Genomic DNA, 16,034 nt, shown 5'->3' on the forward strand with positions numbered 1-16,034 from the left:
ATTTCCCTATATGTGTGTGTGCTATCTAGCTCTGTGTTAATTGGCATTCATCATTTAAACTCAAACATAAAAATGAAAAATTCAGAGCAATCACTAAGTAGGATGAGCATTTTCTGTTTCCATAATGATAAACTGACAACATGCAGTTATTTTTAATATGGGGAATAGGAGAAGACTTGAGGGAAAAGGAATGTGCATTGGAAATAAAGTTGTAAATGATTTTAAGAATATTGATAAATCCACACTAATTAAACTTCACAATGAAATATTTGCTCCTGCAAATAAGAACAAGGCAAATTATACTCAATTAGAAGCTACACAAAATTAATTAGCCCTTTTGAGAAAAACTCATCACGACTCACCTGAGTACCCAGGTCTCTGGAATATTGTGAGCCGCGTATACTGTGAAGCTAAGGTGGGAATGGGGTCCAAGATTTACACAGGAAACACTACGCACAGGTGCATTAAGAGGCTGGAAATCTGCATAAAAGCTGCTGCAATAGATATCAATTAGCTGGTAGATGGAGGTGGATAGTTCAGTTGTCACTTTTTCTATCAAACCTAGGGAGGAAAAGGGAAGAAATCAGGTCATCTGTGAAGGGCCATATTTATCATAAACCATCTGCTACAGCTTTGAAAATTTTTATAACAAAATTTAAAGCAAATGTATTTAAAATGACCCTCTACCAACTGAAGCCAATTAGCCATCTGTGCCTCCATATGCAGCCTGGGTTAGCTGTTAGTAGTGTAGATAATTAATAAGCTTTCATACCTTTAGTTGCAGAAATTTGGGGAGCACAGCCTTTAATCACACATCAGAGTTTTGGGTTATTAATTTGGCATTCCGATCAACTGTAAATTGCAATATTTTTGTTCTGGATTATTATTGTTTAGAATTACTTTTCAGACAAGGAACATCTTTTCTTCATGGCTTATAAGTACTTTAAACAAATTCCATCTAAAGAATTAATCAAAATAAGTTTGATTATGCTATGATGGTCATCATTAACTGAACACTAATCATACACATCATGCTGCTAAAAAAGAGAATGGTATTAGTACATGGCTGGGATCTGAAGTAAGTTTAAAATGAAAGGTTTATGATATTTACTATATTTCTTCAAAATCAAAGCCTTACTTGAGTTTTACCATTAGTTATTTAAAGGGAGACTACTGATTATTCCTAAAAGTGACTTGTCGTGAAGGAAGAAAAAAATGAAGAAAAATGATTAAGTACAGGGGCCAATAGTTTTCAAGTCGATAACCATAATATGCTGACAACTTGCAATTATTTAAAAAAAATTTTTTTTAATTTACTTTTGGCTGCGTGGGGTCTTAGTTGCGGCATGCAGGATCTTCATTGCTGCATTACCTTTCCTTGAGACACACAGGCTCTCTAGTCATGGCTCAAGTGCTCAGTAGCTGCGGTGTGGAGGCTTAGTTGTTCCCTGCAGCCTTAGTTGCTTCCCCACATTGGGGTCTTTGTCCTCAACCAGGGATCAAACCCCCATCCCCTGCATTGGAAGGCTTATTCTTAACCACTGGACCACCAGGAAGTCCCTTTGTAATTATTTTTAATATTCAACTACAGTGTTTTAGAAATTATATGAATAATCTCAAATATAAAAATTATATTAAAAAATATTTTTACCTAGAAGAGGAAAATCTTTCATTGACAAATATTTAGGTGACAAAGGGTCTTGAGATGAACGTATAAAGCCAAGTGTTATGAATGGAAGCTCTGGCGCCCTTCCGTTCCTGTAAGTCATTCGTGCCTGACTTTGCTGACGAAGTCTCGAGGGTCGCAGGTCGCAAGGCTCCTGTAGCCATGACCAAGGCCACTTGATACATCAGGCCTCGTCCAATTCCCCAAACAGGCTTCTTTAAACCCCACAGGCACATCTTGATAGACGAGAGGGACGCAGAAAACCCTGCGAAAGATACGATCTGAATGTTCCTGTTTCCATCCTGGGCCAGAAATATGTACTGAAATGCCGAATTTCACATATTTCTCCTGTTCCGCCGCCTCGTCCTGGAGAAATGAAACTGCAGTACAGCCAGTGCGGGGAAGACAGAAAGGAGGAACCGGTTTATTGGCGGCTCCCACGCGGGGAGCTGAGCGCAGGGCTGAGGAGGAGAGCGGGCCCTCGAGGCGGCCCTGGGGAGGGAGAACTCTCCCCCGGAGGCCTGAAGCCCGTGTTCCCGAGGGTCCGGAACGCTCCTCGGCCTTCGGGAGGGACCACTGCGTGGGTCACGCGGCCGAGGTGGAGAGATGGGCGGGCCAGCCTGACGAGGGGACAGCCGCGCCTGCTCGAGGTGTAGCGGCTGAAGCTGCTCGCAGCGGCCTCCTGATGCGCGGCGTCTGCCCGGGGATGCAGCTCCACACGTCGGCCTGCATCTCGCGATTCCGCACAGCCTCTGTTCGCCGGGCCGCCTTCCCCCAGCAGGGCTAAGCTGACTTTCCCCACGCCGGGCAGGTGTTAACTGATGATGTTGGAGTCTTCTATAGCGCGGGGATCGCGGACAGATGGACGATTTTACTAAACTTCAACTCCAAGTCTGCGAGTCTGAGGCCAGTTAGTTCTTCCGGTTCACGACTCAGCGGGGTCAGAGTGCGGTTCTTTCCAGGGAGGCGCCCGCGTTACTGCAAGTGTCTGATGAAGAGGATGTACCGCGTGGCCTTGGCTTCATAGTGGTCCAGCCTGAACGCCAGTTCTTCTTCTCCAGATTGCAGGTTCTTCCTCCACAGGTTGAGCAGAGATAGTGGTGCTCACCTGTCCCAGGTGGGATATCCCCGGACGCCAGGCCCGGGCAGGGCTCCTTCCCCACCCTCATCCTTCCCCCTACCCCGTGGGCAGCTGGGCCACCTGCAGCTCCGAGTCCCGAGGCCACAGCCCAGAAGAGCAAGGCGGCTGAGCCCTGGGCAGCTGAGGAGCCATTGAAGGAACAAGTAAGCACATGCTTAAAACTTATGTTCTTAAGATCTGTTGTGGGTTTTTTTTTTAATTCACGTTTATTCATTGTACGATATTTAAAGGTTTTCATATTTTAAGTTATAGAAACAGAAATGTTGTCCATTACGATTATGAGCTGAACAGGTCACACATTTGGTATAGTCGTGTCCAGTGTCAAGTCATACAGGTACTGTTGTTTTTTCAAACACGCGTGCACTTTCGCATAAGTAGTTTCACAAATGTAAATTGCTTTCTGGTTCCTAGTTGGTTTGAAAAGAAAATAGTAGGAAGGGCTTGTTGTTTCCTTCAGTAGTGTGCTGTGTTCCAGTGCCCAGGTGTTTGGATACTCAGGAAAGAGGCCCGCTTCAGTCTGGAGCTTCTTCCTACATCCTGTCCCTCAGTGGCTCTGCCCATAATTGAACATTTTTTGGTTGTTATTCAACATATGCTGTTATTCACTTAGTTATTCATAAATTTGTGCAAAATTTATGAGATGGCCAAATTTTACTTACTTGCTGTATTTCTAAAATTGTGCCCTTTATTGAAACAGCCTGAAGTGACAAAGTGAAGGAGCTCTAATTAAAATTCTCTGAGAAATCAGCAGTAGCAATTAATGAAAGAGAAGAGTAAAGCAGCTTAAAAATAGTCTTTAAAGAGGCCTCATCAAACTCTGGAGGCCAACCAACAGGGATTCTCCTAAACAACAGGAGGCAGAGAATTATAAATTTATAGAAACATCTTGTTTCTCTGGTCCCCAGATTGTACTGTTGGTACTCTGAAGCAGGAAGCACAAACTTCTTGTTAATAATTCCCAATCTTGTGCAAATGAATATACAAATCATAGAGTCAGAGATCTCATTAATTCAAGTCCCAGCACACATTTTGGAGGATATTAATTATTTGGATAATTACTCAAACTCTACTCTTTACATTTTGTGCAGAAATACAGTTTTAGGTTATAATTTGCTTCTTTGAGGTAGTATAGAGATGTGTGCTTATGCATTATGCTTTACTTCCAGAACTCTGGGTGAAAAATGTATTTCAGATATCATCAGAAATGTATTAAGGACTCAAAGTACTGGGCTTGCTGGTGAAATATGGAGAGATAATATTTATCACACCTGATTTTGCAGTGAGAAAAGAGTTATAGTATCAGTAAATAAAGAAACAATGACAATAGATGGATGATTAAAATGCATTAATTAGAATCTGTTTTGGTTTTTTTTGGAAATGAAGGGATAAGAATACATGACTTTATTCCAGTGTACATTTGAAATGAAAATGGTCTCTGTAGTGTTGCTGTTTGTCACGTCTTGTGTCCCATGCTTCTTGTGTCCAATGAAGGCTGTACTTTCCTTGCAAACACAGTCTGCATTAAAATCTGGGTTTTTTTTTCATTTTTGAAAAAAAACTTTGTTTACACAAACAGGCAGCATGCCAGATTTGTTGACCACTGGTATAGAGCACAGGTATGATCAAACCTCTCAGCTTCAAGCTATATTGAGGTTAATCAATAAGAATATTAAGTATGAGAATCATCAATAATAGTGGCACATTGCTGGATAAAGATTTTGTGTACAGAAGGTTCTACACTCTTATTTCAGAATACCTGAATAGAAAGCAACTGCATGTATATGCTGGCAGATGTTCATTTCATTTTGCTGTCATTTCAGCAAACTCTTCCTTTCTGTTCTTTCAAGTGCTGTAAGGTGCTTCTACATAATAAAATATTAGAAAAAATGTATTTATCTTGCAGAATGAGAAGTTTGATTTCTCAAAAGCTTATGAGAGCTGGATTAATTCCTTTTCTGTGATGACTTAGCATAGAATATAAGTCCCTGGGAACATTTCTGTGAAGTTTTGTGGGATCTCATATCCCAACCCCTTAGGAACATGGGATGAGGGGATTTTATTCCAACATTCCTAGTAGAAAGGAAGAAAGGGCCAGTTTCATATAGGCATACCTCCAGCTTGTTCACTCCTCATTCTTTCACCTGGACCCTGTGTTAGAAATATTGTTAGAAGAAGTCTATCTCTCTCCTTCCTCTGTGGTGTTCTGGAGTTTTATGAATGCCTGAAACAGGGATTTTTGCACTAGCACAGGCTTTTTGTCCCATATCCTTTGCCGTCCCATTTTCTTCTATGATATGAAGTGGAGGAGTTCTTGTCTTCTTTTGAGTGGTGGAAATTAGAGTTGAGAGGGTACCCTCTGTACATGACTTCCTACTGAAAACCACCAAGGGTATGGAAGGCAGACTGGGGTTATCATTTGTGCTTTACTGTCACCAAGGGTGCTTTACTGAATCCAAGGGTGTAGTTGAACATCTGTGAGTCAGATCGTTTCCTTAAAGATATGCATAAGTGTTCATCAGCCAAATATCATCTGCCTGTGAAAACAAGAATAATCCTGACCACACCCTGCACTTTACATACAATCCTATCATATTAGGAAATCTGAGGATCAAAGAGTTTAATTCTTTACCATGAGAGTCAAAAAGTGGGGAGAGTGGGAATTCAAAACCAGTTCTGCCTGACTCCAGAAACCAGACTCTGCTCTACATCACACTGTCACAGTTTACTCTTTTCTATAGAGGCAGAATCCTCCTGTGGCTTGCAGTTTTGTAGGCTCAGAGCTTTTGTGAACACTAATTATTCTAGAGCCAAATCCTCCTACCTGTTATGTTAAATTGGTCTTTCAAATAGAGCTTGAATTTAAATTTGAAATTTGTGACTTTGAAGAAAGACATCTGCTACATTTCTGACTTCTCTTACTTCAAAGTATAATTAGCTAAATAAAATTTTATAGTTTCTTGAAATGGTTTCAAGGATATTTTCAGTATTCTTTTGATTTTTAGGGCCCTCTTGACTTTCCCCAGTTTTAAAAAAATCTCAAGTTAAAAGTTTAGGGAGTGTGGATTTTTATTCACTTGCAAAGTAATCATTTCCATCAGTAAAAAGAGTTTTAGCAAAGCATTGTTTCCCTCAGAAATATTTGTGTGTGTGTGTTATAGTCGGAGAAAATTTGAAAAAATTAAATTACTTTTGGTTTTATAACTTGTTTATTTAGCATGCATGTGTGCTTTACCTTTTGCTGAAGTTTCTGAATTTTGATGAAATTTCTGAAAAAGAAAAACAGGTCCAAAGATACACTTATTATTCAGAAAACAAATTCTGGAAACCAAACCAATAATATCCAAAATCTACATACAGAAATTTCTCTGGCATAATAAAAAGAAAATGTATTTTTTGGTGTCCTATATCAATGTTGCTTATTAAACAGAGGAAATCTAAATTTTAAGATGAAAGCAAAGCCTTCTGACTGTTGTAATGAGCAGTCTAGCTTATTTGATTTAGAAAAAAAGAAATTTCTAGCATAAGCTCAGCCGTTTTAGTTTTATTAGAACAGTTACACAGATACTGCCTAAGCTCAGTTCCCCTTCCACAACAGTGACTAATCTTTTAATATAAAAGATTACTAATTCTGTCTGTTTAGTGTGTCCAGTTCTTATTTTAGCAGTCATTCAGGTACAAGCTTTGGGCAGCACAGAAAGAGAGCTAGATGGAAGCATGCAAAATCATAGAGATTCACTACGTATTATAGTGTCATTTCTTTATTTTTTTATGATTTAAAAAAACTGATGGTCAAACACTTGAGATCATATCCCGAATTTTAAAAAAATACTATCTGAAAATTTGTGGCTTTTGTTGTCATTTAAGTTCATATCCAATAGCGTGGTGGTTTTATTTGTTTGCTTGTTTGTTTATTTTTATCTTTATTGTAGGCCTGGAATTTCTTTAGCGGTTTAGGATTTACTGCTTATAACTTTATCATTATGAAAGCTATATAAAGTGGTGATTCACAGATTCACTAAAAGTGACATTTCAGTCCAAAAGCAAATTCAGTTTTCTAATAAGATCTACTTTAATTGACACTAAATTTTTTAAAAATTTTGCTTTGACAAGTTTGCTTTTAAGGAAATCCAATTAATGAAAAGCTGGATTTCTCAAACAAAAAAACTAGGGAATAATTGTTTTCCTGTAACAAAGAACTTGCTACAGTATTCCTTTTAGAGAAAAAACACTTCTATAGTTTTTTACATGTAATTAAATTTATATACAACTTTTCACTTAAAAATATCATTCACATGAACCTTTCCAGAAGCATTTCTCTTAGGTAAAATATTTCATCTGTGCATAGTTTCAACCATAAGACTTAACAACTGCACATAACATCTTTACCCCAGCCATGTGGGGGAGACTATTAAACATGCTAGCATAACTTAACTAGAATTCAGTTATTCAGAAATGTGAACTTGTATTTCAAAATCACCATGACATCCACCTACAGCACAATGCGTAAGACCGTATTTTTTATTTTGTAGTTCATTTATTGTGTATTTAATAGAAATATATGATGTGAGCTTCTGGAGTCTAATTCTGAAGGACGGAAAATTGTTTGCAGTGCTGAGTGGGAGCATGAAGTAGATAGAGTATGACGGCATTTGTGATATAATTCTTCATTTTGCCAAAACTTACATTTAATAAATACTTAATTACTTCCTTGTATGGCAGAAAATAGTCTCTTGCTAGTTGACCAAAAAAATGCAGCCAAGAAAAAAGGAAAGCTTCTGAATTTTGAGTTTGTTGGCATAAGACATATTTCTCAGTATTTCTTTAATCTTAGGTTTATGGTGGCTGGATAGATTGAACTACTTTGACTTTATTAGCTGCAGTTGGTTCCTGCACAAATTCTGTAATATATACTTATTATTTGTGCCAATATTCTTATATAGGGGAGCCTGTAGTTACGATAGGATGGAAAAAGGGATGGATAAAAAGTCTGAAATGATGTCGAATAATTGAACTTTTAAAGTATACTCAAAATAAGTAAAATCTGTTTATTTGGGGATATGGAACTATTTATTTTGGCCATTGACATATATGAAATAAAACTGACAGTTGTCAACTTTTTTCTTTATTTCTGTGCATGAAAAATCACATGCAATTTAGTGCTCATAAGTATATAAGAAATGTGAAATGTGAATATGAGCTTCTCTTGATAATGATAATCGTTCATAGCTTTCCTAGGAAATACTTAATTCCTCCTTGAAGGATTCTTTTGGCTTTAGATATATTGAAAGTTTGATGTTTCTGAGAAAATTGTTATTTTTGTTCTTTTGGGAGTTTCAGAAAATGAATTTTTAAAGGTAAAGCTTTTTATAGCTAGTACTAGTTTCAAGCATCTGAAGTGCTTCATCCTAAAATTAGATTTCCTCTTTCTTTGATCAGTTGTTTGTTTCTACTGATTCACTGAAAGCAGAACATAAAAACTGAAGAACAACCAAGTGGGCTTAACAGATGGAAAGACATGTGTCCACATTCACACATCTGGTCTCCTACTCTAACAAAGGCTCACATTTGTCATGAGGCTGACTATGTAACCAATGGCCCAGAGATAAGAGGGTCCTGAGTGGTGCTTGTGGGAATTAAAACTTTCATCTTGGCCTCATGAGGAAGAGCCTAAAAAACTACCTCTGGCATCATCCCTACTACTTCCAGTAATAATAATGATTTTCATTCAAGATACACTATCATCCGGCCCTTTTATTAACGTAATTTCTGATGCTCACAAGAACCCTTCAAATTCTGTTTTCTTTTTCTGTTTTAGAGATGAGGAAAACTGAAACTTAGAGAAATGAATTAATTTTCCAAAGTAGAAAGTGGTAGATCTCCAATTCAAATCATCTTTGTGTGACCCTATGCTCTTTGTATTTTATTATCAGCTCTAGGTATTTGTAATATCTCCAAAATGTGATCATCTAAGAGAAACAAATGCTTATTGAAAGTTAATTCTCACTACCTTGTTATCCTGACTTAACTTCAGATGTTGGAAAATCTTTTGGTGGTATAACTCCACTGCTCCTCAGTTATCACTGTCACTGTTCATGTAATGCAAATAAGGTATTTAAATTTCTATATTCATTGTTACATCTAGTCACAAAAACCCATAATTCTAATTATAGTAATACTGACATAGCAAGTCCACCATTAAGAAATTGCTGATTTTTATCAGCCACCTATTTGAAACAATAAGCATGACATTTATATATATTAGTATAATTGCCCACTTTCTAAATCAATCTTTTTGAAATTTCAAGGCTGGCACATTCACGGTAATACAATCCCTGCTGTCCCTATCCACCTGGATAAGGAATGCATGCAATCACTCTCTCTTGCGAAGTTTCATATGTACTGGAGCTGTGTATGGAGGCTCGGATTCAAATCTCTATTTTGCTGCTTTTTAATCCTCTGTACACAAGCACTCTAAACATCAGATTTTAATACTAAAATGAACTTTAAAATTCCAACTTCAAGGTATTGCTGTGAGGATGAATTGAAATAAAATAAATATTAAGTGAAATGAAGTAATATGTAAATGAAACTACTATTGCAGTGTACCCTCAAGTATTAGTTACTATCATCTTATCTTTTGTCTTTATCACTTGCTAAACTATTAACAATATTGAATGATTCATTGTAACCAGATGTCCTGATATTTTTCTTGGGCAATAATCACACATAATCTACATCAGATTTCTGAGATTAAAAAAAAATCACATAATACTCATTTTTTAAACTGAAAACCCAGGAAATCATTACGGAATGGGAGATCATAGAAGCAGTGTGCCTTGAAGATTCAGCAAAAAATACCACAAGAACTGATCTCTTCTTTCCTGCACATGTGCGTGTCCATGCAAGCACCAGTGCCTACATCTGCATACTCTGGTGTGCGTGAGAGCCACAAACGCTTGTGAATATTATTATACAAGTACATATGTCTAGGTAGGATTGGAGGGTTGATTTCAGTCTCACTTGAAGGTTATATTGTAGTTACACTTCAAAGGTATAAGAAATTTCCTTTTAATTTAATTAAATCCTTTTGGTATAATAGAATTGAGTTTCCATTGCCCCCAAATGATTGAAATATACATGTGCACGTGTGCACCACCCCCCCATATATATACTAGTTAGTCAAAAGCCTTTCACTCTCCTTAACTAATTATTGAACTCGGGTTTAAAATAATTACTGTGTAATAAATGAGTGTATTTACCTCTGCTTCTCTCTGAAGAATAAGTTTGAGTTCATTTACAGCATCTGTAATTTGTTTGGTCTCCACACATCCCAGAACACCACATATATTTTTAACTTCTTCGATAATATTATCCACATTTTGCTGTAGATGAAAAGATTGATATCTTATAATTTATTGAAATCGGGGGACACTAATTTATCTTTAAACTGCCTCTCTTTCTAAAAAGAGGAAATGGAATAAAATGTGGTTGTTTCCATGTAAAGTGTTCTCAAGACTGGTTATCCTGTAGCCTAAGCCATAATTTGCATTGAGTGAATGCTGAAAAGTAGGACTCTCAGGATTATATGTTATCAACTCTAATTTAACATTATCTGATATAAAATGGGAGAGGGGGGAGAGGTAGAGATTGAAAGTCTGTGGTTCCTGCAAAATACTTTAAAAACAAGACAACTGATGGCAGACCTGTGTAGAGTTTCAGAATGCATCTGTTTTCATAAGCAGTGTACAGGAGGGCAAAATTATTAAAAATCAGAGTTCAGAACAAACTTGGAACAATGAAGTTTGACGTTGGAGTATTTGGTAATCATTTGTATTGTCTTTTAAGAAACTGATGTTTCAAAAAATTCACTGATGACAAGTAGAGTGTATGGTAATGACCAACTGTTCTTAAAATCAAAATTGCTGGCTGTGCTTAAGATAGTTATACACAGATTTTGTGGTCACAGTTCTAAGAGCTTTTTGGGTTTTTTGTTTGTTTTGTTTGTCTTATTTCTCAGCTTTCACATGTTCTTAAATTAGCTTTCATTAAAAAAATGCCCTGTTTTGACCTTATTCTTTTTTGTGTTTTACCAGTAACTATGTTGAGAAGTATCTCATTCTTCTTTAATCCTGTGCTAGTCACCTTTCACTCTATAATATTTTAATATACTTTATCTATGTCATTAATAATGTTGGCTTTTCAAAACATATCTGCTCTATCGATTCCAGAATCACAGTCATTCCAGTGGAGGGTTTCAAAATGGAGTTTATTTCAAAAGAGGTGGAAACATACTGTTACTTTTTTTCACACAGAGATATGAATTCATAACACAAAAGAATTTAACTCTACTTATTCTAGATCATTTTCTTAGCAAAAAAATTATCAATATAAAGACAGAAAATGGGTATTATATTTAAGGAACATTATTTTGTGTCTTTTGTGGAAAAACAAAACTTTTTAATATGTTGCCAGTACCTTTTATAAGATATTATAAACACTGAAAACTGATGACACAAACCTATGAAGAATGGCTAATTAACTTTATGAAAGACACAATCGGAACTCCAGAATTGTTAATAGACTTGATTAATGAGCTAAAAGTAAAAAATTATGAACTTAATTGGGTTACAATTTAAGTCTTTCACAGATTAAGAAAATACAACTACTACGTTCTAACATGGGAAGAAAAAATTATGAGTAATTCATATGGAAAAAGCTCAGTTGTTTTATTTATGTGTGAATTCAATGAGTCAACATGGTGAAGTGAGGGAGGGAATACGGGGATATGTGTATAAAAACAGATGATTGAATCTGGTGTACCCCCCCCCCCAAAAAAAAACAAAAAACATGGTGAAGTGGCTGCCAAAGAGCTACTTTATTATTAAATTAAATTAGAACACATGTTCTCTGCATAACCAGAAAGTTAGAACTCAGCACATGTATATAATCTGAACCAGAGTTTAGTGTTGAGTACCACGTTTGAGGCTGGACTATAAACAAATAGGGCTTTCCCCAAAGAGAGCAACCCAGCAATTAATATAACGTTAATATATTTCTTCACAACAGCACAGAAAACTCTGTTTCCAGCTCTGCAGTAAGGTTATGTGTGATAAAATCCTGATTCTGACCCATTTCTACCTGTGATCATTATCAAATTATTTAACTTCCATGGGCCTGAATTCCCTCTTCTGTAAAATTGGCACAATAATAATTAATTATTGAGTTGTTGCAAAGATTAAGGTAAAATAGAAAAAGTGCCTGGCAGAGAATAGAGGCTAAATTTTAGTTAATTCATTTTTAATTACTTCATTTTTATCCACTAGCACAGATTTTTCAGTTTATAAGAGAAATCAGACACTGTACATGCCCAGATAACAAATAAGATGAAAATTAAAAAATCATTAAAACTATGAGAGAGGTGTATTAGGTGCTGAGCTTAGTTTTCATTCGTACTTATGTGAATTTGTAGAAATCCATAAAATATTACTAAAGTGCAAATGCTGGGTTGACTTGTGTCACGAAGTAGCTAATTTACTCCATCTCTTACTGCGGCCTTGCAGTGCTTCTTATCTGATCTATCTCATTTGATCTACATAAAAATTCTGAAAGATAAATATTTCATTTTTGAGTCACTGAGATAGCTAGAATATGTTAAGTGAAATATTGCAATTGTAGAATTAACTTGGTGATTAATTGGATTGATCACCAATAGGAAGATTGAATTTAAGGTGATTCCAAAATTTCATACTTGGAAAACTGAAAGACAGGATGCCATTAATTACGGCAGGAAGCACAGGCAAAATGGGAAGACTTTTGGTAGAATTGTGATGTGCGTATTTTTTGATATACAGAGCTTGAGTTGCCATTGGGACAACCAAGTAGACTCAGACTTTGGCTATTGGGAAACGCAGTGAAGTTCTAGCTTTAGCAACTGTTGGACCAAGAAAACATAGACACTTTACATACACACACACACACACACACACACACACACATGCATACTCATGTGCACACGTGTGCTCCTATAAACATTAGCTTAACCATAGAAAAAAATGTAAATCCAATGTTTAGCCCAAAACAAAGATAAGATAAATCTCTGGATGACAGAGATTTAAAGAGGAAACTTAAAGCCTGAGCAGTAGCTTCAACATTGATATGTCAGTGGCCTGGGGGAAATGTCAGTGGCTCAGAGATTGGTGTTTACTGTTTACAATGGGATACCTGCTGAAAGTTCATACCTAAACCAATTGGTTGAGGTTGGGAAGGGGCAGACCTGGAGCTGAGATCCCTGGATAAATGCCTGACACTGGATAGACTGTCACCTGCAAAAGGTGGGAAAAGAAAAACAATGCCTATTGAGCAAGAGAACTTTTGAGGAATCCTCTCTCTACCCCGGGGCTTTGATGAGGAAAATGATTATCTGAGAAACTGTGTTATGTATAGCTATGGAGTAGTAATTTATACTACCCTTAGCAGGAATTTATGCTAAAAATAGTGCCAGAGTGTTGTTATTATTTTGGACCGAGGCAGAAGCAAATGCAAAACTTTTCTGACCCCAAACCATGAGGTTTCCCCAGATATACATACTTGTATGTGCACGTGCACACACACACATACACACAAACATACATCATGATCGGTGGAGAATGATCAGTCTAAAGTTTACAGTCCTATGATGACTGATATGGGATATTCTGCAGACACAAAACACAAAAGGACTAGTGCCTAATTCAAGAGATATCAAAGCTAGATTTGGGCATTATTTTCATAGATGTGATACCTGGCCAAGAAATTGAATTCGATTGTCCAGAAGGAGAATGTAGATAGAGGAAAGAGAAGTGGAAACTTGGGTATATAACATTTCAGAACATTTAATACTTAGATGATGGAGGAGGAAGTATGGGTCACAGTTGGAGCACACAGAGTACTGAGACATAAGGCATAAGACTACAGTTCAATGGGGTTAAAGGAAAAATAGTTGATAGTATTAGGAAATTTCAGTTTGGAAAAAAAGAAAACAAGGAAACAATCACTTTCAAGTATATGATGATATTTCAAGTGCAAAAGGGTTTAGATTTACTGCAAGTAGTTCTGGAATGATAAATTAGAACAAAGGGTTGCAAATTTAGAGACATTCATTGTGGCTCAATATGATTCATTTTGGCTTAATAATTTTGTAAAAATTATTTTTACCAAAAACTGAGTAGGCTGCCCTGTGAGTAGAGAGTTCTTCCACATTGCAGGTATGCAAGCAATCAGCAATGCTTAGAGGAAATTTTTGCATTAAATAGGAGTTTGGACTAGACTACTTCTAAATTCTTTCTAAGCCTACCAGTTAGTGAAAACTAACAATAATGCTGGGATGTTATTTTATGTGCTATATTCTATGCTTATCTTAGAGTTGATTTATCCTAGACTCTGAAGGAGCAGCATTCTAATACTTTAGATATTAAGCATATTTTTAAGTATTTTAAACATTGGAGAAGATTGGTGACAAGCTTTTCTTTTCTGCATCATTCTGGAAAACAAAACAAAAGAGCATAAGGTCTTCCACCCCCACCCCTCGCACCCCATTCCCTTCATTTAGCTGTGATGGAGACCAAAGTAATACATGTTTAAACAGCTACGCAACAGCTTGCTGTTTTCCAAGTTTTTTACAAATCTTAATGAATTTCTATCTCTATTTACATACTGAAAATTATCAAATTCAGTTAATGATTTGGAGACAAATTTAGAATTATTTTTATTCCATGTTCAGTGGTTAGTGCTATTATAAATTGTTTGCTCCTTAAAGATTAAAAATCATCTTTGGAGTGGAAAGAAAAGCCAGAACACACCATCTGAAACCTGTCAGAGTCATATATGCATTTGGAGTTTTGGAAAGATGAGGATGGGGCAGAGAGATATGTAAAGAGATAGTGACCAACATATCAGAATTTGTGGGATGCCACTAAAAGTTAGAAGGAAATTTATTGCTTTAAAATTTGAATAATTCTATGTCAAGGAAATTGAAATTATAATAAAATCCTTCTCATAAAGAAAACTCCAAACAGATGACTTCATTGGTGATTTTTATCAGACATTTAAGTACTTCCCTGGTGGCTCAGTGATTAAGAATACGCCTGCCAATGCAGGGGACACGGGTTTGAGCCCTGGGCCAGGAAGATCCCACATGCCGTGGAGCAACTAAGCCCGTGCGCCACGACTACTGAGCCTGTGCTCCAGAGTCTGCGAGCCACAACTACTGAATCCATGTGCCACAACTACTGAAGTCTGTGCGCCTAGAGCCTGTGCTCTGGAAGAGAAGCCACTGCAGTGAGGAACCCTGGCACGGTGACAAAGAGTAGCCCCTGCTTGCCACAACTAGAGAATGCCTGCGTGCAGCAACGAAGACCCAACACAGCCAAAAATTAGATAAATAAATAAATAAATTTATTAAAAAAAACATTTAAGGAAGAAATAAAACCAAATCTACTCAAATTATTTCAGAATACAGAGTCAGAGGGAACATTTCTCAGCTTATTTTATAAAGCCAGCATTACTCCAATGTTAAAATCAAACCACCAACATTATAAGTATAGACTGATGTCTCTCATAAATACAGATGCGAATATCCTTAACAAAACATTAGCTAATTAAAGCCAGAAATATGTAGAAAGGGTCCTAAATTGTTACAAAGTGTGGTTTATGCCAGTAGTGCAAGGATATTTTTAAAATTTGAAAAGAATGAGAAAAATCATATGCCCACTTGTATAGTTACAGAAAAAGCATTTGATAAAATGCATCACCAACTTATGATATAAACTCTTAGCCGATTAGGAATAGAAGGAAACTTCTTCAACCTAGCAAGGAGCAACTAACTTCATACCATAACTATATAACTTCTAAATAACTTCATACTCAGTGGTGAACGACTGTAATTTTCTCCCTAAGTTTAACAAGAAGGCAAGGATTCTGCTCTTATCACTTGCCACTTCTAGTAAAATTGTACTGAATATCAGGTAAAAGAAGTACATACTGAGAGAAAGTAAATCTTTGGTTCCATAATGTCTAGGATGGGAGGGTTTTTACTGTAAATAAGTACTTGGGTGCTTTTTTTTTTGTAATGGAAATGTTTTATATCTTGTTTTTCATGGCAGTTATATAGGTATATACATTTTCAAAGCTAGGCAAAGTATACAGTTAACATGAGTGTATTTTATTTTATATATATAAATTAACCTTTGA

The 16,034-nt window shown here is 36.4% G+C and overlaps 1 protein-coding gene across 10 annotated transcripts in view; it reads right to left on the reverse strand.

Moving 5' to 3' along the window:
• PIK3C2G (phosphatidylinositol-4-phosphate 3-kinase catalytic subunit type 2 gamma) overlaps nt 1-16,034 on the reverse strand; it is a 363,004-nt gene that overhangs the window by 282,387 nt on the left and 64,583 nt on the right. For 9 of the 10 annotated variants that reach the window (XR_009048372.1, XR_009048371.1, XM_057701641.1 and 6 more), the window contains 3 exons: nt 10,067-10,189; nt 6,040-6,073; nt 363-561 (listed from right to left, as the gene is read on the reverse strand). Coding sequence is in view for 8 of the 10 variants with exons in the window: in XM_057701641.1 (XP_057557624.1) it covers nt 363-561; nt 6,040-6,073; nt 10,067-10,189 (356 nt within the window). In the remaining 2 variants the exon portion in view is untranslated. The remainder of the gene's footprint in view (nt 1-362; nt 562-6,039; nt 6,074-10,066; nt 10,190-16,034) is intronic. The other variant, XM_057701644.1, reaches the window with a different exon arrangement.

The sequence above is a fragment of the Hippopotamus amphibius genome, chromosome 12 (assembly GCF_030028045.1).
Source record: "Hippopotamus amphibius kiboko isolate mHipAmp2 chromosome 12, mHipAmp2.hap2, whole genome shotgun sequence".
In the NCBI taxonomy this organism is placed as follows: domain Eukaryota; kingdom Metazoa; phylum Chordata; class Mammalia; order Artiodactyla; family Hippopotamidae; genus Hippopotamus; species Hippopotamus amphibius.